This window comes from Calonectris borealis, chromosome 1, assembly GCF_964195595.1.
Source record: "Calonectris borealis chromosome 1, bCalBor7.hap1.2, whole genome shotgun sequence".
NCBI classification, from domain to species: domain Eukaryota; kingdom Metazoa; phylum Chordata; class Aves; order Procellariiformes; family Procellariidae; genus Calonectris; species Calonectris borealis.
Genome location: NC_134312.1, coordinates 117,199,492 through 117,221,094, shown reverse-complemented (window position 1 = coordinate 117,221,094; position 21,603 = coordinate 117,199,492). Strand labels below are relative to the sequence as shown.

General features: G+C 45.9%; 1 protein-coding gene across 2 annotated transcripts; it reads right to left on the bottom strand.

Moving 5' to 3' along the window:
• Position 1: 1 nt before the first annotated feature.
• On the bottom strand, positions 2 to 20,952 carry IFNGR2 (interferon gamma receptor 2). 2 transcript variants are annotated; one of them, XM_075171545.1, is made up of 7 exons: positions 20,693 to 20,952; positions 11,100 to 11,226; positions 10,445 to 10,620; positions 5,585 to 5,733; positions 4,046 to 4,199; positions 2,798 to 2,952; positions 2 to 1,094 (listed from the first exon to the last, which is right to left on the bottom strand). In XM_075171545.1, the coding sequence occupies exons 2-7, from the start codon at positions 11,189 to 11,191 to the stop codon at positions 936 to 938; spliced, it is 885 nt and encodes a 294-aa protein (XP_075027646.1). In that variant the 5' UTR covers positions 11,192 to 11,226; positions 20,693 to 20,952; the 3' UTR covers positions 2 to 935. The 2 variants fall into 2 exon arrangements, with proteins under 2 accessions (XP_075027646.1, XP_075027637.1); XM_075171536.1 differs by lacking the exon at positions 20,693 to 20,952 and adding an exon at positions 15,540 to 15,772.
• Positions 20,953 to 21,603: the final 651 nt, after the last annotated feature.

Sequence of the window (21,603 nt, the reverse complement as noted above, 5' to 3'; positions counted from 1 at the left end):
GTGGTTTGTTTGTGCTTTATTAGACACCTTCCAGACCCCACAGGATTGTGATGTGAAGCTTAACTTGTAGTTTTCTGCTTTAAGGGACTCAAAGCACAACCCTCAGTCAACTTTTCATTTGCAGGACTAATCTGATGATAGTCAACAAGAGATTTTAGTGTCTGATAATTACTGATACATGTTATGTAAATTCTGAGCAAAATTATTTTAAAGTTTGTTTCGCTGTGAAGAACAATTGTCTCACTGCAGGAGCAGAAGATTAATGCTTCTCATGAATGTGTCAGGAGGCAGATATCAGGAGGTCTTTCTTAGAGCAGTTCTTTGCATAGGTTCATGCTGAGGAGAGTAAAGTAGTATAAAATTTGTTTTTAGACTGCCACTTTATCTGGAGGGAAGAAGCTGCCACAGAAGGCTGCACATACTTGAAATGATTCAGAAAGGTGTACTGGGGTGGATATAATTCACAGTGACTGCTAACACAGACTTCACAAATAAGGCAACAAAACAAAAGCTACTGTAAAAGTAACGTACAATTATTCACTCACTGAAAAATTCCAGGTTGTACTACATCCTACCATAAAGTGCCATTATTTCTCAAAGCTTTATTTCAATTTGGGGTGGGAAATACGATGATTTTAATATAACCTTTTTATAACCATCTGTCTTTCTGTAGGCAATTTAGTGTTCATTTCCCTTTCACATTCCACCTTTTAAGTCTCTTTGGCAGAACACAGCTGCCGCCATAGCACAGCAGCAGCCATTTAAACAAAGGCTCAGGGTCCACGCTATTCTCAGGAAGCAACATCTCGCTCAGGATTTGGCCATGGCTGCATTTTCTCCAGAGCCAGTAGCCACACGGTGCTGCTCAGGCAGGAGCCTCTCCAAAGACTTGGCACAGGCGTTCTCACTAGGGCGCTGCTTAAGTCGTTCCACTGTCACTGGAGATGCTGTGTGCATGAGCTTTGACCATCCAAACTGCTGCCACAGGCTTGGCTTCCTTCGCCACAGAACACAAAGGATATGGAATCGTGGGGATCATCCTCAGCGTAATTGTCCAACACCTCTAAAACAGGCATGCTAGGGTCTTTCAAATACTGGAAAAAGCCAGAAATAAGTTTAGATACCTATCCACAGAACAGATGTATTTATTAGACATTACAGAGACCGAGCAGGTACCACCACCTATGGCAAGTTGCTTCAGACCAGAATTCAGTGCGAGAGCTGCCAAATGTATGTTCTATTCCGGATTTCCTTGAAACTACATTGAACAAGGAGAAAGTTAAAAATACCTTATTTTGGGGGGGTGGGAATCAATCATGCAAACATCCATTTAAGTGCATTAAAGCAGCCTGCATTTCCTATTTTTTCTTTTATAAATTTTGGTTAATATTTTCATGTCAGTTCAAGTAAATTTTCCTACTAATTAAGAACAAACCACAGAAGAAAACGCTTCTTTATTACACTGCTGGGGACATATCCTCCAACTGCAGGAATCTAGCAACTGACAGTTCATCTAAAGCACTGATGGAGCAAATGAGCTCTCAGATCCTGCTTTGTTCTGTGTCAGGCAAGTCAGATCTGCATCTTTTATTGTTACCAGAAAACTCTAATGGCATTCTTCTCTTGTAGTTACTTTTTGCTTTGACTTCCCCTCTGCTCCCCGTTCCTCCAAAATTAAGTCATCAGCTTTACAACGAATGGATAATCAAAGAAAGGAGCATTAGAAAAAAATGGAGGCCAGAGAAAATGCTTTCTGTTCCTCCTGCCCCCCCCCCCCATATCCTTATCACTACACTGATCTTGTGTTTCACGGGGAATTGGAGCCATCTACCACGTCACGTACTGAACCAAAAAAAAAAAAAAAAATCTGCCATTGAGCGCTTTTTCCCTGATTTAAAAATAAAATAGATGTCTGGAACACTTTCACATTGTTAAAAGACTGACGTAGCTTGCAGTTTTACTCAAAAGCTTGTTCTGTACTGTAGGAGGTGTCATAATCTGGCTGAGACGGGACCACAGCTCAAGTCATGGCTGTTGTGGGACAAAATTAACCTTAGTTTCAATTAAGGCACCACTTCCTCTGTAATCATAGCAAGGCTAGTGAGCAGCAGGATTATTTTTACAGGTGTATCAAAAACAAATGGGAACATTTGGGAATCTCAAAATACATCCGCTTTAGCAAATTCAAGACATAAATGAACCTCAGCTTGGCTTTGCTAAGTGGAGGCGTTTCTGCGGTAGAACTGCTCCCTATAACTCCGATGCTGAAAGCTGAGATCCTTCTGTAAAAGAAGGAAGCATGTGATTTTTCTGAAAATCTAAAAGAGTACTTATGAAACTGTCTTAAAATAATCGATATTCTGTAGTCATGGAAAGTGTTTTAAGAGGAGAAGCCTCAGGCTGGTTGATCCCTCTTAGAAATACACATTTTAAAAATTCTGAATGTTTACTGGTTTTCCTTCATTTCTTACCAGTGTTTTGCCCAAAACGAGGCTCAACATTGTTCAAGTGTATCTACCTTTGCTGCATACCTTCCGGATTAATACAATTACTCCAGAACACATGATGATAGACTCTATTCTTGCAAGTCCTTTGCATGAAATGCTGCGCTATTTTAGTACACTGTATAAGGATTTTTTTCCTACGTGAGATACGCTTTGCTTGATGTGTGATACAGCTGTCTCCACTGAGCCCCCGTGAAATGGTAGCTGAGGTGGCATGAAGACAGAAAATGATGTGATGTCTTTTACAGGGGGAGGGTGAGAGGGGGGAGAAAAGATAAAATGTCTACACATACCTCTTCAAAGTGTGATGGGATTTCTAAAGGTGGCTGAAACCAATATTTAATTGCTTTGTGGTATCTCCACAGAAGAAGCAAACCAACTGCTACTAGATTTACAAAAAGTAAGACCAACACAAATATTAGTATAGTATATCCAGCTCTGGTTGCCTCTGAAAAAGAAAAAAAAAAACACCATATACATACAGTGGGTTCATATTTATACATCATCAAATGTAAAACAATATAGAGCAAGCTGAAATTTACTATACTTGGTAATCAAAGTACAATTTCCAAGGCTAAGATCACAACTCTACTATAGATGCACTCTAAACACCTGTGTTCAGAAGTAGCTTGTTTTGTGATTCCACATGGAAGTCACCAGCTCCCACAAGCTTCTTCCCCTTAATCACGCAGCCTAAAGCAAGCTTCTACCTGACACGCTAGCAGGGCCAATGCAGAGCTGAAGGAATCACTGCTGGTGGGCAGAGGGCAGGCAGGGAACGCAGTCTGTCCTTCCACCCTCCGGTGGTCAGCAAGGGCCATTAATGCCAGGGGCTTCACTTCCAGCACATGCACCTCCCTTCAGCAAAGGGAGCGTCACAGACTCCAACATCTGATCGAGTACTTGGTCAAGTACTGCCTGGGAGGTCAGCTCCTGTGGGGCTTGGGAAACTGCATAAGCAGGTTTCACCTACACGTCTTCCAGTGTGCTCAAAGCATGCTAAAGATCGGCTGTGCCTGTCTGTTGGTGGTCACACGGAGAGATTCAAGAGAGGGACAAACTCTGTAACCTTGCTCATGCCCTCTCCTCCCCTCACCCTCCCTCTGATCTCACACAAAAACACGGAGCTCGAAATGTCAGAGAAGGGAGCAGGTCAAAGAGGAGAGGGATGTTCCTGTCCTGCAGAAGGCAGCGGCTGAGGGAGAGGATTTACAAGAGTAACACCGTCTCCTTCATCAATGACTTTCTCTAAAGACCAAGTATTTGTATTTTCTCTCTTTGCTTATTTCTAAAAAGTAATACCTATAGCAGCATTTATGAAGGAAAAGGACGAGGGGAAGAGTACAACACAGACCCTCAACTACTGACTGAAAATTTCCTTATTATTTTGCCACTAATGACAATTGTGAACTACTATCAGTGGTGCTCTCTTAGCACTCTTGACAAATACAGGTATGTAAGTGACCAGTTGCAGGATCTAAGACTCATGTTCTACACTCATCCCATTATATTAAAAAAAAAAAACAAAATCAGATTTATACCACTGATTGTAGTTCTGTAACACTGTGGGACACTTTGCAGTCCAAATAACTGGAGATCTGAATGTGTCATCAATTCTACTTGAATTCTAAAACAATAAAGTGTCAATTCCTTTAGACTTCTGATTTTGAATAGTGTATTGCTTGTCTTTGTCTCCTGTTTAAAAGACAAAAAAAGAATATATATAGGTGTTACTGTAAAAACCAGACCTGTCTTCAACACAAATCCCCTCCCCATATTTAAGTTTCTCATTCAAAAAGCAGAGATTTTATTTTTATAATTCAGCTTTCCCAAACAAGAGAAGCAGTGAAATATATTTCAACTTTCCTACTTGAATGCACTTGAAATTTCATTATATTTAAATGAAATGAAGCTTGACCATTTAAAACCATCTATAAGGGCACGAACAGCAGAGGCATGAAAACTGATGCAAGGTCTCATTTCGTCCACAATACGCTGCTGGACGCTTTGACACAGCTTCTGTAACAGCTCAGGCAGTGAAGGGGGAGGGAAAAACAAGCCAGGAGAAGTGCCTCCACCATCAGAGGAGGCTGACGGAAGTGTAGTTCAGTGAAGAGCTTCCACCATCTCAGCTCCTTCTACTGAAGAGGAAAAGAGCTGATGGGCAGTGCAAAACCTCCACAGTCTCCACACGGCCACCACAGCCTTTTGGGAATTTTTAACCTGTAAGGGGCTAGGATAACAGTCTCGGTGAAGCCTACAGAAGCACACAAGAGCGACTTCTTTTCTTGTCTGAATCTCAAACATGAAGGTATTTTCTGTGTGCCAGAAAAATACACATTGGTGCAAGAGAGGAAGGAAGTGGAGGTGTTTCAGATTGAGCAAGGTCTTTGAAACAAAAGGGTTTTAAAATAAATTAATTTCTTCTGCTTCTCTTTTTTAAACATTTGACTTCAGAATGACGTTCTTTTGAATCTTCTTCCTCTTTTTAAGTGTAACTTATTCCCTCCCTTGCAACGCTGGCCTGTCAAGGGCCCCAGACAGCAGCATAAGCGCACAATGAGACCAACACCTCTAAGTCTCCATATGAACAGGGACAGCTCATCCCAGCTGTGTCCAGCATGTTTCTAGTAACTCTGCCTTTCTCTGCCCTAGGAACAGGTGACATCAGGCCAAAGCAGCCTGTTACTGAAGCTGCCAGCGCAAACAAACCCAGCACAGGAAAGGACGAAGGGTATTTCAGAGTTTTCCAAATTGCCAAAGCCAACTTTGGAATCTAAGTGCCATTTTAAAGCCACCCTTGACACTTGGTGGATTCTCTCCTTTGATCTGCGATCGTTTCATATGGAAGAAAAAAAGATGGTTTTGAAAGTTTCGTAATACATGAAATACTTGTGCCAAGACCAAATTAACTTTTTTTCAAGACACCAAATGGTGACCTACACTGTTAGAGAAAAAAATTACATTCGTTTTCTTCCTCCATTTCTGCTGGTTTGCCTGCTGTTTGCTGTTATGACACTGACTCATATCTCTTAATCACAAAGGCATTATGAACAAAACAAATCAGAGAGAATTCTTACTTTTTTAGTAGTACTTGTGGCGTTCTCCCAGTAGGACACATGATACCGAAGAGTGTCACCTGCTTCAGATCCAAAAGGGGGTGTGACATTAATGAGAAGTGAGTCAGAGCTTACAACCACACTGTTCACTTTAGGGGGCCCTATAGTTGCTGAAAATAAACACAGAAAGAGCAGAGAACCTCTGGGATGCAGAACAGCTCATCGTACTGTCTCCAGCTTTACTTAGATAGTCCCAGCAAACATGCCAAACATTGACAGCTTTTTCTTATTTTCTCATCTACTTAATACATTTAAGATATCTACTTTATTACAAATCCAAGGAAAAAGACCTGAAAGCATAGGTGAAACCAGATAATTAAAAAAAAGTTTCCTGTTACCTTTCCCTGGAAATTCAGTAAATATTCACTAGAATGTATCTGAATTTATCCGCAGTTAATGGTGATAGAATTTTGTTGTTCTTTTTTTTTCTTCAAATAGCCTGCCACATATTCCATGTTCTCTAAAAACCACACTGTTTGGGTCAATAGATTGGAAGAGGAATAACTAGTTTCCCCCTCCTTGCTTTGATGTCTCCATCTGTCCTGTAGGGTAAAGATGATGACTTCCTTTTGTGAAGCACTCTGAGGTCTAAATCATGAAAACTATTATATAAAGTACCGTCAGTCCTAATACAAGAGACTTGTGTGATCACAGGTCATATATGATCATTAGTTATTTGTCCATTGTATCTTGACTTCTTTCACCAGTTAAGCTTATCAGCATTTGTAAAGCACTCCAGGTTCTCAAAAAACCCCACTCATGCAAATACAGTTAACAGCTACTTGCGTACTAAAGGGGGGTAACTATTAACAGTAAAAATCAATCCTTGCATGCAACCATTGCTTATTGTACCTCAAAAAAAACAGCAAAACCCACCCTGTCCACTGTTACGTTAGAGAAAATTGGCCCCCATGATCTTTATATTGGTAGAGAAATTTCAGTTTCTTTCTACTTCCTGTTGCTGTACAACTGCAAACACCTTGTTGTGTGTCCTCACAAATTCCCGAAGCTGCCCTCTCGAGTGGGATCGATCCAAACATTAAAGGAAGAGAACAGCCTGACTGAGTAGCCCATGGTCTTGGTGTCTAGGAACAGATCTTGAGGGCAGTCACACAAGAATGATCACATAACGTTCCTCTTGCTCCTCCAAGGAACAGACACACAAACATCTCTCCCACACCAAGCCCCTGCTTTGCCTAGTATTCCCATTAGCCCAGTGCTTTCCTAACCCCCAAAGGATCCCAACTCCTAAAGAATCCTGCATCACAAGCTATGGATACGTCAGTTGTAAACTTCAGTGGAGGATTCAGGCAATTCCTCACCCCCACGCTCTTTACTACTAGAGAAAATCCAAGATTTAGAACTGAAGTCGCCAGGGAAAGTATCATACTCTTTGCAGCATGGACGACCACTGCTCCTCACAAGGTCTGGGAGAACTTGAACTAAAGAGTTGATAACAAAGCAGAGGAATGGATTTATTATTTCAGAGGTATTTTTAAACTCAACATTTACTTTCTTCTAATCCTGAAACCAATCACAGCAAGGCAAAGAGCAGATCTTATAAAGAACAAGAATCATAGAATCATAGAGGTTGGAAAAGACCTCTAAGATCATTGAGTCCAACCGTCAACCCAACACCACCATGCCCACTACACCATGTCCCTAAGCACCTCATCTACACGTCTTTTAAATACCTCCAGGGATGGGGACTCCACCACTTCCCTGGGCAGCCTGTTCCAAGACCTGACCACTCTTTCAGTAAAGAAATTTCTCCTAATGTTCAATCTAAACCTCCCTTGGTGCAACTTGAGGCCATTTCCTCTTGTCCTATCGCTTGTTACTTGGCAGAAGAGACCAACACCCACCTCGCTACAACCTCCTTTCAGGGAGTTGTAGAGCGCGATGAGGTCTCCCCTCAGCCTCCTCTTCTCCAGGCTAAACAGTCCCAGTTCCCTCAGCCGCTCCTCATAAGACTTGTGCTCCAGGCCCTTCACCAGCTTCGTTGCCCTCCTCTGGACACGCTCCAGCACCTCCATGTCCTTCTTGTAGTGAGGGGCCCAAAACTGAACACAGGATTCAAGGTGCGGCCTCACCAGTGCCGAGTACAGGGGCACGATCACCTCCCTACTCCTGCTGGCCACACTATTTCTGATACAGGCCAGGATGCCGTTGGCCTTCTTGGCCACCTGAGCACACTGCCGGCTCATGTTCAGCCGGCTGTCAATCAGCACCCCCAGGTCCTTTTCCTCTGGGCAGCTTTGCAGCCACTCTTCCCCAAGCCTGTAGCGTTGCCTGGGGTTGTTGTGGCTGAAGTCAGGACCCGGCACTTGGCCTTGTTGAACCTCATACAGTTGGCCTCGGCCCATCGATCCAGCCTGTCCAGGTCCCTCTGCAGAGCCTTCCTACCCTCGAGCAGATCAACACTCCCGCCCAACTTGGTGTCGTCTGCAAACTTACTGAGGGAGCACTCGATCCCCTTGTCCAGATCGTTGATAAAGATATTGAACATGACCGGCCCCAGCACTGAGCCCTGGGGAACACCGCTCGTGACCGGCCGCCAACTGGATTTAACTCCGTTCACCACAACTCTCTGGGCTCGGCCATCCAGCCAGTTTTTTACCCAGCGAAGAGTGTACCTGTCTAGGCCGTGAGCCGCCAGCTTCTCTAGGAGAATGCTGTGGGAGACAGTGTCAAAGGCTTTACTGAAGTCCAGGTAGACCACACCCACAGCCTTTCCCTCATCCACTAGCTGGGTCACCTGGTCATAGAAGGAGATCAGGTTGGTCAAGCAGGACCTGCCTTCCATGAACCCGTGCTGGCTGGGCCTGATCCCCTGGTTGTCCTGGACATGGCTCGTGAGCACCCTCAAAACCAACCGCTCCATGATCTTCCCCGGCACCGAGGTCAGGCTGACCGGTCTGTAGTTCCCCGGATCCTCCCTCCGGCCCTTCTTGTAGATGGGCGTCACATTGGCAAGCCTCCAGTCGTCCGGGACCTCCCCAGTTAACCAGGACTGCTGGTAAATGATGGAGAGCGGCTCGGCAAGCTCCTCTGCCAGCTCCCTCAGTACCCTTGGGTGGATCCCCTCCGGCCCCATAGACTTGTGAACATCCAGGTGGCATAGCAGGTCATTAACTTCATCCTCTTGAATTATGGGGGGTTTATCCTGCTCGCCGTCCCTGTCTTCTAGCTCAGGGGGCTGAGTACCCTGAAGGATAACCACTCTGACTACTAAAGACTGAGGCAAAGAAGGCGTTGAGTACCTCAGCCTTTTCCTCGTCCTTGGTGGCAACGTTCCCCCCCGCATCCAATAGAGGATGGAGATTCTCCTTGGCTCTCCTTTTGTCATTAACATACTTATAAAAGCATTTTTTGTTGTCTCTCACGACAGTGGCCAGGTTGAGTTCTAGCCGGGCTTTTGCCTTTCTAATTTCCTCTCTGCACGACCTAACGCGATCCCTGTACTCTTCCTGAGTTGCCTGACCCTTCCTCCACAAGTGATAAACTCTCCTTTTTTCCCTGAGTCCCAGCCAGAGCTCCCCGTTCAGCCAGGCCGGTCGCCTTCCCCGCCCGTTCTTCTTGCGGCACATGGGGACAGCCCGCTCCTGTGCCTTTAAGACTTCCTTCTTGAAGAACGTCCAGCCTTCCTGGACCCCTTTGCCCTTCAGGACTGTCTCCCAAGGGACCCTCTCGACCAGTGTCCTGAGCAGGCCAAAGTCCGCCTGCCGGAAGTCCATGGTAGCGGTTTTGCTGGCCCCCCTCTTTACTTCACCAAGTATCGAAAATTCTACCATTTCATGGTCGCTAAGCCCAAGCCGGCCTCCGACCACCACATCTCCCACCAGCCCTTCTCTGTTCGTGAACAGCAGGTCAAGCGAGGCATCTCCCCTGGTGGGCTCGCTTACCAGCTGCGTCAGGAAGTTATCCTCCACACACTCCAGGAACCTCCTCGACTGTTTCCTCTCTGCCGTGTGGTATTTCCAGCAGACATCCGGAAAGTTGAAGTCCCCCACGAGAACAAGGGCTAGCGACTGGGAGACTTCTGCCAGCCTCTGGTAGAATATTTCATCTGCCTCCTCGTCCTGGCTAGGTGGTCTATAACAGACTCCCAGCAGGATATCTGCCTTGTTGGCCTTCCCCCTCATCCTTACCCACAAGCACTCGACCTCATCATCACTACCATCGAGCTCTAGACAGTCGAAGCACTCCCTAACATACAGGGCTACTCCACCGCCTCTCCTTCCTTGCCTGTCCCTTCTGAAGAGCTTATAGCCATCCATTGCAGCACTCCAATCGTGCGACTCATCCCACCACGTTTCCGTGATGGCGACTAAGTCATATACGCTTGTTCACACGTTTAACAGGATTTAAAGGCTGCCCTTGACCATTCTAGATTGTAGTCAGGACAGTTGATATTTATTAGAAAAGGGACCTGTTCAGTAGTTTGTACTCAGATTACCACAAATCAAGGGAGTATATGCGTGCACGCAACGCTGTGAAGTGGGGAAATAAGAAAATGGAAAACTCCCTAACAAAATATACATTGTAGCTCTTACAAGGCTCAACCACCCAAGGAAATTCATCTGTTTCTCTTTCGATACCTGTTGAAAGAGCAAACTGCTAACCCCACTACAGAAGAACTAGCATCAAATTCCTAGGGACACACCTACGCCTTGTAGCCTTTGTTAACCGAACACGTACAATTCTCTCACTTGGCTTTTGTACATAATAGCGTCAAAAAAGTCTAGAACAGACAACGCACATTTTTTTCAAAGAAATCTCCTTTGAGAGAGAGACACTGAAATCATAAATAGCACTTACTGTTTCTCTCTGCCACAAATGGATCTGTTTCCACCCAGTCAGAAGTCACTTGCCCTAGCTCAGCCCTCACGCGCAAAACTACAGTCCAGCGTCGCTCCTTAAGTGACCAGGGAAAACTGCATTCAGTCTGGGTGATACGGGTGCAGTTCACCTCATCCCACTGGTTAAAGGCCCCTCTGCAATGCAAAACAAAGGACAAATAAAGCATCAGCAGGTGAGTGCAACTACTTAAAATACAATCCCTCCCATCTAGACAATTTTTGTAGCAAAAGAATGTGTTACAAAACTACCGCTTTCATGCAGGTTTAATTCCACAGCCCTTTCAGCACCTGCACCTCCTCAGTATCTAGGAAAAATTAAAATTAGCGAGAGAGAATTTGGTAAGGCTAAAATTATACAGGAAACTATGCAACATTTCCAGGTGCTCTTCAGGTCTTCAATCTTTTCTCAGTTTAGTGGACCTATCACAGGCTAAGAGATTGTCAGTCTTCAGAAGCTGCTTTCGGATATACATAAAAGCATCTGTAATAGATAACTCATTCTTTCATTTCTGTGCTTATTCATTTTTAGTTGTTTGGGTTTTTTTTAAAACCAATTGTGTTACTACTAGATTAGGACAAAATCAGTCTGGTTGTTTTTAGAACTGTTTACTTACGTCTTAAAATGGACTGTATATAACACCAAGCCTCTATCCACTTTAACAGGAGACCACCTCAGCAAACTACGAAAGTTATAGGAATAAATCATCACATCCTTTGGTGCTGGTAAATGGGGAGAAGATTCTAAAGTAAGAGGAGGAATAAAAATAATTATTGAAACATTCAAATACACAGCAACTAACTTTTGGTCTCCAAATTCTATGACCATATATTACATTTTCACTGCTTTGCAGGCAAAACCATTCCTCTTCCTCGTTCCATTTCTAGGTGCACTAGTACCAATACATTTAAACCCCTGCTGTCCACAAAGCACTGAATTGCAACTTACTGCTTTTATTTATTCCATACAGAACACAGCACTGAAAGTGAGTCCAGCACAAAACAATAAACCCCACCCAGCTCCCCCATGAAGCTATAAATTAAGGTCCACAGCCACTTGTCATTACAAAAGCTCATCTATTTCAGTTGTCTGCATCTCACATTTTACTGTGTTAACAACTCAGAACACATTTTTCCTAACCATCTGCTTCCTGCTAACTTGTTTGAAAACGCCGAGGCCACAGAAACTTTCCAGGAAACCGGTAAGGAAAAAAAAAAAAAAGCCTTCTCGTACTTAAACATTCACAAATATATAGTGCACCACTCCACTTGCAAGCCTGAAGTTTTGTCAATTTTGGAAATGATTTCACAAAGTAGAAAAGGACAGAAACCTCTGTTAGAGGCGTGCCTTCTGCTAGTAGGAATGTCCACTCAAATTCAGTCATGCTATAAACTCCTGGGGGTGAACGAAGGCTGCAGCTTGTCAGGAGGCGAGCAACACGGAAGTGGAGAGCAAAGAGTTGCATCTCTAGTCCGGGAGAAGAATCACTTCCCTGCTGGCCCGAGCAGAGCAGAGCAGGAAGCAGTCTACTGGGACTGGAGCACGGCCAAAGGCCAAGCACCGAGCTGGGGGTGGAGGGGTAGAAAAGCCAAGTGGAGGGAGGGAGGGCAGGCAGCCGAGCAAAAGGCAGAGAACTAAGGGCTGGGGAAAGGGGGGTGGGTGAAGTAAAGAAAACCAGATGAGAAGTTAAGTGGGGGAGCAGCTGGAGGGAGATGTTAGCTGGCAAACAGGGCAAAACAGCAGACTGGATAACCAAAAAACACTGAAAGACAAGGAGACCAACGGCAAGGAATTGGGATAGCCAAAAGAAAGATAATTAGCCTACATTACCGCAAGTAGGCTGAGGCAAGGAACACAGGAAAACGCAGTTCTCAAATGCCTTTAAAACCAGAAAAGCCTCACTCTTTTAACCACAGCACTGCAGTCACTCAGGCGGGAAGGGCCCTCGGGAGGTCTCCAGCCCAAGCCGCTGCTCCAAGCAGGCCCAGCTCTGGCATCAGACCAGGCTGCTCAGGGCTTTCTCCAGGCAGGTCCCAGAACCTCCAAGGACAGAGCCTGCGCAGCCTTGCTGGGCAATGGCTTCACTGCCTGCCTGTCCCAAGAGGGAGAAAGGTTTTCCTTCTACACTTGACTTGTATTTGTCCATGTAGTGATCCCCTTACACCATTAAATATATTGGGTCAACAGGTCCTAAGCTCAAAGACAACCATGACATAACATTATACGATAACCCACATGATAAGATTTCATTTTTTGTTCTTAGGACAACGGTCTCCTAAGATATGGTTTGTTTATTTTTACATAAATAAGATCAGAAGATCAAGCACTTAAGCTAAATTCCGGCCCCAGCCTCCTTTGGGAATATGGGGATAACATTAAGAAGTTTTTTCTTTTTGATTTCTACATCTGATTTCGTTACACAGCACTAGACAGCACACTGATGCTGACAGCGCTATCTTTCAGAAGAGACGTCATGCCAGGCTCTTAACATCCTCCATGTACAGGAAAGAGATGACACGAATCTTCATAAAGTTGCATTAAACCCTAAGTCCAAAATACAAAATAACTAGTTAAACTCTCAAAGTTTTAATTAGGTATATTACTAGTTTCTTAGCCTCAACTTTTAAGTAGTGCTCTTAAGTAAACACACCTTGCTACAGATGGATCATTCGGCATTGCAAACCTGTTTGAGATTCCTTACGGTTACAAATGATACCTAAATTATTAATCTCTCGTGTATTTTAAAGGCCACTAAGTAACCTTTTCTTCATTCAAGAAAAGTTTTCACTTTTCAGTCACGCAGATTTTTGCCTGCACTTTCACTGCTGGTCTGGCATGTGGCAAGGTATCTCACACCATCAGTCATCTGTGCACTCAGACATCCGATACAAACTAACTTTACTAAACAACTAAAATTCAAGAAAGCTGTCAGAAAGAAACACAAGCACTAGCATTTTTTTTTCTTCTCTCCTCTCCCTCTTAAAAAAAAAAGAAAAAAAAAGCAATGAAGGATGAGAGCAGCTGGTTCATCTTCTCCTCAATCAAGACTGCACACTGATTATTTTGCCTTATATTAGCATTCAGAAACAGATAATTTCCTCTACCAGCTTCAAAAACACTGAAAAAATTATCAAATCTATGGCTCTGTAGTTGAACATCGAGGTGCTGTGCGCCACAAGGCACTGACTACTGCACTGAGGAGCTGTTTCCGTAGCACACCGAAGGAACGCATTCGTATTTTGGTTAGATATCTCAATTTGACAAGGGAAGTTACTTAAATTTCTGAAATCACACACTCAACTCCATAATGACCATTAGTTTGTATGACCCAAAGTAACAAAAAGTATGCTTCAGAAAAAAGCACCTACATATGCAAGTATCCTAGAAAAACCTAAACTACCTCAGCCAGGGAAAGGCAGAAATGCCCCATTCTTTCTCTCTGTCTGGAAGGTGGTCTCACTGAACTAGTTCTTTTAAAGCATCTGCCACAATGCTCAGATTGTTTTTCCTGATGCAGAGACTTCCTGACTCTTCAAGCCACAAGTCAAAGCTTTCCCACAGTAGAGTGTGAAGCCACAAGTTACAGTGAGTGAAAGCAGCTCAGCTTGGTCTAGCCGTCGGTTTCACAGCCTCTGTTCCTGCTCCTGAATGATTTCTGATCCCTTCCCCTGCATCAGCCTTAGAACACATCATTTTGCTAAATGGCAAAAAAAGAAGTCTGGAGGGGGGGGTTGGGATGGACTTTTGCTGTTCTAGCGTCCCGAACTGGCTTCTCATATTGTCAGACAAGCACCAAAGCCTGCAAAAGGTGAATAGCAGAAGCATGTGGCCAGGTGGGGACGGGTGACGACAGCTGGCTATTCTTTTGGCTCAGATTTTAACGTGTAGCATCTCCATTTGCAACAGAAGAAACACAGCCCACCCTGCCTACGAGAGAGAGCGCAGGGGGGGAGGAGGCCCTATGCGCAAGCCAAACACAAGAACAGCTCCCTGGGAAATCCCGCTGCTGCCGATGGGATGGGACTGGGCAACACTGATTGCAGCAGGTCCCCCCGGCTCACCTCAACCCACCCATGGGCTTTTGGACTCCCAAGTCCAGCCACGGACTGCAGGCCTGGAACAGCAGCTGCCCCCAAAAAACTGGAGAGCCCCACGGGGCTCACCAGTCACAGGCTAGCCAGCCAGGCCTTAACAAACACAAGGAAATGTAACGGCGGACATGCTGAACTCAGAGGTACCCGCGTGCCTGAATAAGGACCACACTGCATGCATACCTCATTCAAGAGATGTCACAGCAGCTCTTCCACACTTGCTGGGATACATACTGAAGCCGGGATTATACTCATGAGCTATAGCTCAGACCTGACCTGAAGAGCAAACCCGCCCCATTATGGCAAAGCATTTACATCGAAGTCTAAATCCAATCCTACCTAACTTTGTCAGTTCACAAAATTGAACGGAAGAGGCTGAAATACAGTTGATGAACGAGTGCCACATCACAAACTACAGACACACCAACGACTTGCACCGTATCAATCCCCCTCAAGGCTGAAGCCGTGCAGGTTTTAGCTGCTCTCTCACAGACGCAGCCAGTTTGGGCCCACGCTGCCCAGCGCCCGGCAGCTGGCCGCAGAGCCAGCCTCGGGCCGGGAGGCGAGCCGGTGGTAGCCCAGATGACGGCAGATTTTCTAGAAGCAGCAACGCCGGGGTCGGCAGGAGAAATCAGGACTTAGCCCTCCTTCAGAGGGCCAGGCACAGGCGGGGTGAGGAAAGGGTGAAATCCGCGACAGCCCCGCTGCCGCCCCCAGGCTGCGGCTCCGGCACCCGCCCGGGCTGCTTCAGGGGACGGGCTACGAGGCACGGCCCCGCTGTCCCCCGCCAGCCCCCCCCTCCACGTCCGCCCCAGCCCGGGCCCTCGCCCCAGAGGCTTCCACCGCCTCCCGGGCCGGAAGGCCGCCGGTGAGGAGGGGCACAGAGAGGCGCAGGCCGGGCGGCAGCCTCCAGCCCCGCGCCGCCGGCCGCGACCGCAGCGAGCCCCGCGCCCCGCCGCACCCACCTGCGCCCGAGGCGCGGACCGAGCCGAGGAGGAGGAAGAGGAGAACGAGGAGGGAGAGGAGCGGCGCCCGACACGGCATGGCCCGGTTGGCAGCGCCCCACCGCCCGGCCCCGCTCGCCGCAGAGGCTGCTCGCCGGTCCCTGAGGAGCGGGGCCGGCGGCGGGCGGGCCTGGCGGGGCCGCCTCACACCCGCGGCCCGACCCCAGCTGCGGCTGCTGGCGGGGCAGCCGCCGCGTCCCGGCCTCGCTCCGCCTCCACGCCCGCCTACGGGGAGGCAGAGCCCGCCCTCGGCCCCGCCAGCTGCTCGGGGCTGGCCCCGGCCCGGCGTTAGGGCGGGCTACGGCGGAGCCCCGCGGGCTGCCCCTGCCCGGCGCCCGCGGAAGGCCCCGCAGCCAGCACTGTCTGCGGCGCGGCCGCCCTCCCAGGCGCAGCGGGGTGCGTGTGCATTTATGGTGTGCGGTCGATGTGAGAAAATCTTGCCATTAAGTAGTTCAAGTTCCCCAGCTTTCTCTGGCTGCAGCTAGCGTAACACCAACCCGTGGTTAAGCCTAACCACATACCTTTAACTGATCCTCTCTGTTACATGGTATTGCGATTAAAAAATCTGGAGGTGATGCCGGGGGGCAGCATTCCTCCCAAATGATTACTATTTTAATAGAACAATTGTTTTGAAATAATTCACTAGGCAGGGATCCATTTTTAAGAGCTTCGACGCCACTTTAGTTTAAAAGCACCGTAAAGCGGAGGAGTATTTCATATGTCTCCTGAACAAAGTCAAAATCTCTCTCTTAAACACTTCAGAGAGGAAATATGTTTTATTAGTACAAGACTGGGAAGTCAGCAGAACTGTGACTGGCAGGACCACCAACAGAGGAAACCATGCAGAGTTAGGGTACTCAAAACATCTTTAATTAATATTAATAAAGGTGATGTTTGGCCGCCTGAAGGTTCCCTGAGCGAAGTTTACACCACTGCCATCAGATTTCCAACAAAAGGAAAGCAGGCAAATACAGCAAGAGTATCTTGCATTCAGAGCATTAAGTAAGGGCTGGGCAGCTTTGATTTCCAAATAAGCTTGGATGAACCACTTGATAGTGATTGAACAGCTGTGGTTCAGCTCTTCCTCAATCGAAAGAGACGTTCCACCCTTTCTCTTAGCCCCATATGGCCTGCTTTTATCAACTGCAAGCTTTCAGGGCAAAGATCCTCCTTTTGCAGGGAGGTACAGTAATAAAATGGGCCAGAATCTCAGTCAAAGCCTTTTAACACTGACACAAATGATAATAGCTAGAAAGGAGTATAAACACAGGAGGGGGAAAAAAAGCAAATGCTGAAAAGCCAACTGGTTGGTTGGTTGATTGTGAAAATAAGATGGGCTAGAAGGGGATGGTAGAGATTAAAGTCATTCAGTTATAGATGGAGCCCATTTTCTCTACACTTAACATGTCTGACCTGTTTTTGAACTCTTCTGGGAAGAGTGACTCAACCCCCTCAGTCGGGCAGCACTGTTCTACCGAAACCCTCCACTCCACAAGCTTCACTTGGGGATTTCCCAATGCCAGGCCTGTGCTAAGACACAGATCCTTTAATAATGATGTCTGAAGCCAGTGGAGGAATTTCAGTCACGAACTGTTACCACGCCTTGTGGAGCATTTCTAGTGGCAGGTAGCCAAGCAGGTAGCTGGGAAAGCCATTGGCAATTTCTAACTATGAAACTTAAATAGCAAAATGACATGTCCAGAAGGCATGTTAATTTTGGTGGCATCTCTAATTCATGCATTAATGAGATTTTGATTCACAGATGAAACTTAGGTATATTAAAGAGCAACTCAAAACATGAATTCTGAAGTGGGGTTTCCCTCTACTCTTGCACTGAAAGACACGTATTTACAGTAATTGTTAGAGAAATCCCATAACTGATCACGTGTGTTTTCCCTTTGCCAAACCAGACGGGAAACTTTTGCAGGCTTTTGGTTTTGCTCCAGCTGATCTCTCTCTTACCTTGAGAGAGAGATCCTATTAAGTCAAAGCCCATGAAATTCGTCTCTTACAGTCTAGCAGGCTTTTAGGAGGGAAGTCAAAATGACTGGTCATGCCTTCATGAAAAAAGGTTAATGAAATATGTGGTTTTCACCATCAGTGGATGAGGGATGACTTCCTAAAACCGGTAGCTTAAGGAGAGCTGAAGAGAGAGAGGAAAGAACTGAGAATAAATAGTGATTTAATGAAGACGGAGAGAAGACAGAACGGGAGTCAATGCAACATCTGATCCTATCAATCAGCTCCAAAAGAAAGAAATATCAATTAACCCAGGAAATCTGTAGAACCTACAGGAGTTCAGAGATAATTATATTATCTCATATATATATATAACAATTCCTATCTCAGGTTAGGAAAGCTAAAGCCCTGATAGAATTAAATCTGGCCAGGGACATCAAGGGCAACAAGAAAAGCTTCTATAGGTACGTCGGTGATAAAAGGAAGACTAGGGAAAACGTGGGCCCTCTCAGGAACAAAATGGGAGACCTGGTTACCCGGGATACAGAGAAGGCAGAGGTACTCAATGACTTTTTTGCCTCGGTCTTCACTGGCAAGTGCTCAAGCCTCGCCGCCCCCAAGCTGCAGAAGGCAAAGGCAGGGACTGGGAGAATGAAGAGCCGCCGACTGTAGGAGAAGATCAGGTTTGAGACCATCTAAGGAACCTGAAGGTGCACAAGTCCATGGGACCTGATGAGAGCCATCCACGGGTCTTGAAGGAACTGGCGGATGAAGTTGCTAAGCCACTATCTATTGTATCTGAGAAATCATGGCAGTCCGGTGAAGTTCCTGCTGACTGGAAAAGGGGAAACATAGCCCCCATTTTTAAAAAGGGAAAAAAGGAAGACCCGGGGAACTACTGGCCAGTGCGTCTCACCTACTGGCCTTCTAGGATAGAATGACTACATCAGTGGACATGGGAAGGGCTACAGACGTCAGCTATCTGGACCTCTGTAAGTCCCCCAGCATCCTTCTCTCTAAACTGGAGAGGTATGGATTTGATGGGTGGACTATCCGGTGGGTGAGGAATTGGATGGTTGCATCCAGAGGGTAGTGGTCAATGGCTCAATGTCCAAATGGAGATCGGTGACGAGTGATGTCCCACAGGGGTCCGTATTGGGACCAGTACCGTTTAATATCTTCATCAATGACATAGTGAGATCGAGTGCACCCTCAGCAAGTTTGCAGACAACACCAAGCTGACTGGTGCGGTTGACACACCTGAGGGACGGGATGCCATCCAGACGACCTGGACAAGCTCGAGAAGTGGGCCTGTGTGAATCTCATGAGGTTCAACAAGGCCAAGTGCAAGGTCCTGGACCTGGTCTGGGGCAATCCTCAGTATCAAGGATACTGATTAGCTAGGGGACTGGGGGATAAAAGGGATTGAGAGCAGCCCTGCTGAGAAGGACTTGGGGGTACTGGTGGAGGAAAAGCTGGACATGAGCCGGCAATGTGCGCTCGCAGCCCAGAAGGCCAACCGTATCCTGGGCTGCATCCAAAGAAACCTGGCCAGCAGATCAAGGGAGGTGATTCTGCTCCTCTACTCTGCTCTGGTGAGACCCCACCCGGAGCGCTGCGTCCAGCTCTGGAGCCCTCAGCACAGGAAAGACATGGACCTGTTGGAGCGGGTCCAGAGGAGGGCCACAAAAATGATCAGGGGGATGGAATGCCTCCCCTGTGAAGAAAGGCTGAGAGAGTTGGGTTTATTCAGCCTGGAGAAGAGAAGGCTCCGGGGAGACCTTATTGCAGCCTTTCAGTACTTTAAGGGGGCTTATAAGAAAGACGGCGTCAAACTTTTTAGCAGGGCTTGTTGTGACAGGACAAGGGGGAATGGTTTTAAACTAAAAGATGGTAGATTTAGACTAGCTATAAGGAAGAAATTTTTTACAATGAGGGTGGTGAAACACTGGCACAGGTTGCCCAGAGAGGTGGTAGATGCCCCAACCCTGGGAACATTCAAGGTCAGGTTGGACGGGGCTCTGAGCAACCTGATCTGGTTGCAGATGTCCCTGCCCATGGCAGGGGAGTTGGACTAGATGACCTTTAAAGGACCTTCCAACCCAAACTATTCTATGATTCTATGATTCTATGTATATTGCTTTCTTTTCTTTGTGCTTAAGGAGCAAAAAGCAAAGTTAATGTCAAATCAGAAAGTAAGGGATAAATTATTTTTTCTTGCTGGTCGCTTCCCCTCACTAAAAGCTCTCAACATGAAAAAGTGAAAGGTGAAGGTGAAGGTAGAAGGAAATACACTTCAGAGGAGAAATAGCTCCATCTATCGCTGCAAGTTACAGGCTCTTAAAATCACTGAGAAGTCTTACTTTACCGTGTAGTAAAAAAGAAAATTCATTACGGCACATAACTGCAATAGATTGACATAGTAAGTAGATTTGGGTGTATTTCACCAATGCAAACTATTTACTACTCTAAAATCCCAGCCTTGCCAGTTATTATATGTGGATGGCTGGGTTCACCCTTGTAAAACTGAAACCAACTCACCCATAAGAAGATAGCTAATCAGTATCAAGGCAATTGTTTTCCTGCAGCCAAATTTCTGGCACAGAATCTTGAAAAAAATTTGAATCCACAAAAGATAAGGAATTTCCCCCAAAATGACACATAGATAGAGGTGAAATGCAACCATTGTAAGACTCAGGGACACCTCATGCATAAGGTAGTGATCGGTAGGTGAACAATTCTGGGATCACAGTGGTCCAAGAGGGAAATCAACCACCTTCCTTTGTGTTCCTCTATTATCCCTCTTCTAGGCATCTCATGTAAAGAACCATGGCTAACTCAGTTAAGAAACCAAAAAAAGGAAGAAGATAAAAAGAAGAATCCCCCCGCCCCCCCAATTTGTAAATGACCGAAATTTTTTAACAGGCACTGGAATTCATCTGTGATATTTACTCTGCTGATGTTTCGAGTACTATGAACTTAGAGACACTTGCAAGATCTGTCATTAGTATGCAAGAAACAACACAAATGTACTGAGAACAGGAAACAAAAGTAAGCACGCACAAGAAAGCCCACTCCTATTCAAACTATGCTTCACCAAGCCTTAAACAAATTAAAGGCTTATACTGACAAAAGCTAGCTCTTCAAACTCTTACCTCTTTACTTCCAACTCATGGTGTTTGCTGCTATGATTTTTAATTTTCTTCCTGGAAGAGAAATGTAATTGAGTTGTTTGATACCGGCCTAAGATGGAAAAAAAAAAAAAAGAAAACTTACAGGAAAACTGAATGGGTCTGTTCAGACACAAAGCCTCCCCCTGCAAAATTTGCTGTGGTAGCTCTACTAACTTGTGGGAGAAAGCTGGAATGATCTGGACCCTCATCTGCAAACTGGGTCCTTCTGGAGGTAAATGGAAGGGTTTTTAGGCATGTAAAGGGGTATCTCCAATTCAACAAGATGTCTTGGTTCTCTTAAAAGTTCCACTCCCTCTGGGACTTTCAGTAGCTAAAATGCTCTGGTCCCCAGCACCTGCAGCCCCCTTCGATTCACAAGGGGTTTGTAACGGGAAACATCATTGCATAGCAAATGGATGAAGACATCAAGCTCTTTATCTTCCCGTGCTCTTATTCCCAACCTGCAAAGGCAGAGGTGCTACCATCAAATAGTTCAAAAGTTAAAAACAAATCACAAGATTAAAAAAATGTTCCTAATATCTTGATATTGGAGATAAAGATTATATTGCATTTTTGCATTCAGACATCCTGTATATACCACCCTCTCTCTTTGAATGTGTGAGAGAGTGAACAAGTATTTTACCTACTCACCAATACATGGAAAGAGGTGATTCGGGGTGGTGCTAAAGAGCTGATAAACATCTGTTTATTCTCTTTCTATTGTCCCTTGACACAGACACCTAAGTCTTGGTCCCCCACGCCAAGCTCTCTTCCCTGTCAGTCGTTCTTTAGCACCCATATCTGTTCTCCTCCCCCAACGGCGTTTATGCTCCCCCAGCTGCTGCAGGATCCATTTCTGAAGCTTCCTCTTGAAAAAGGTGAGGGAGAGCATA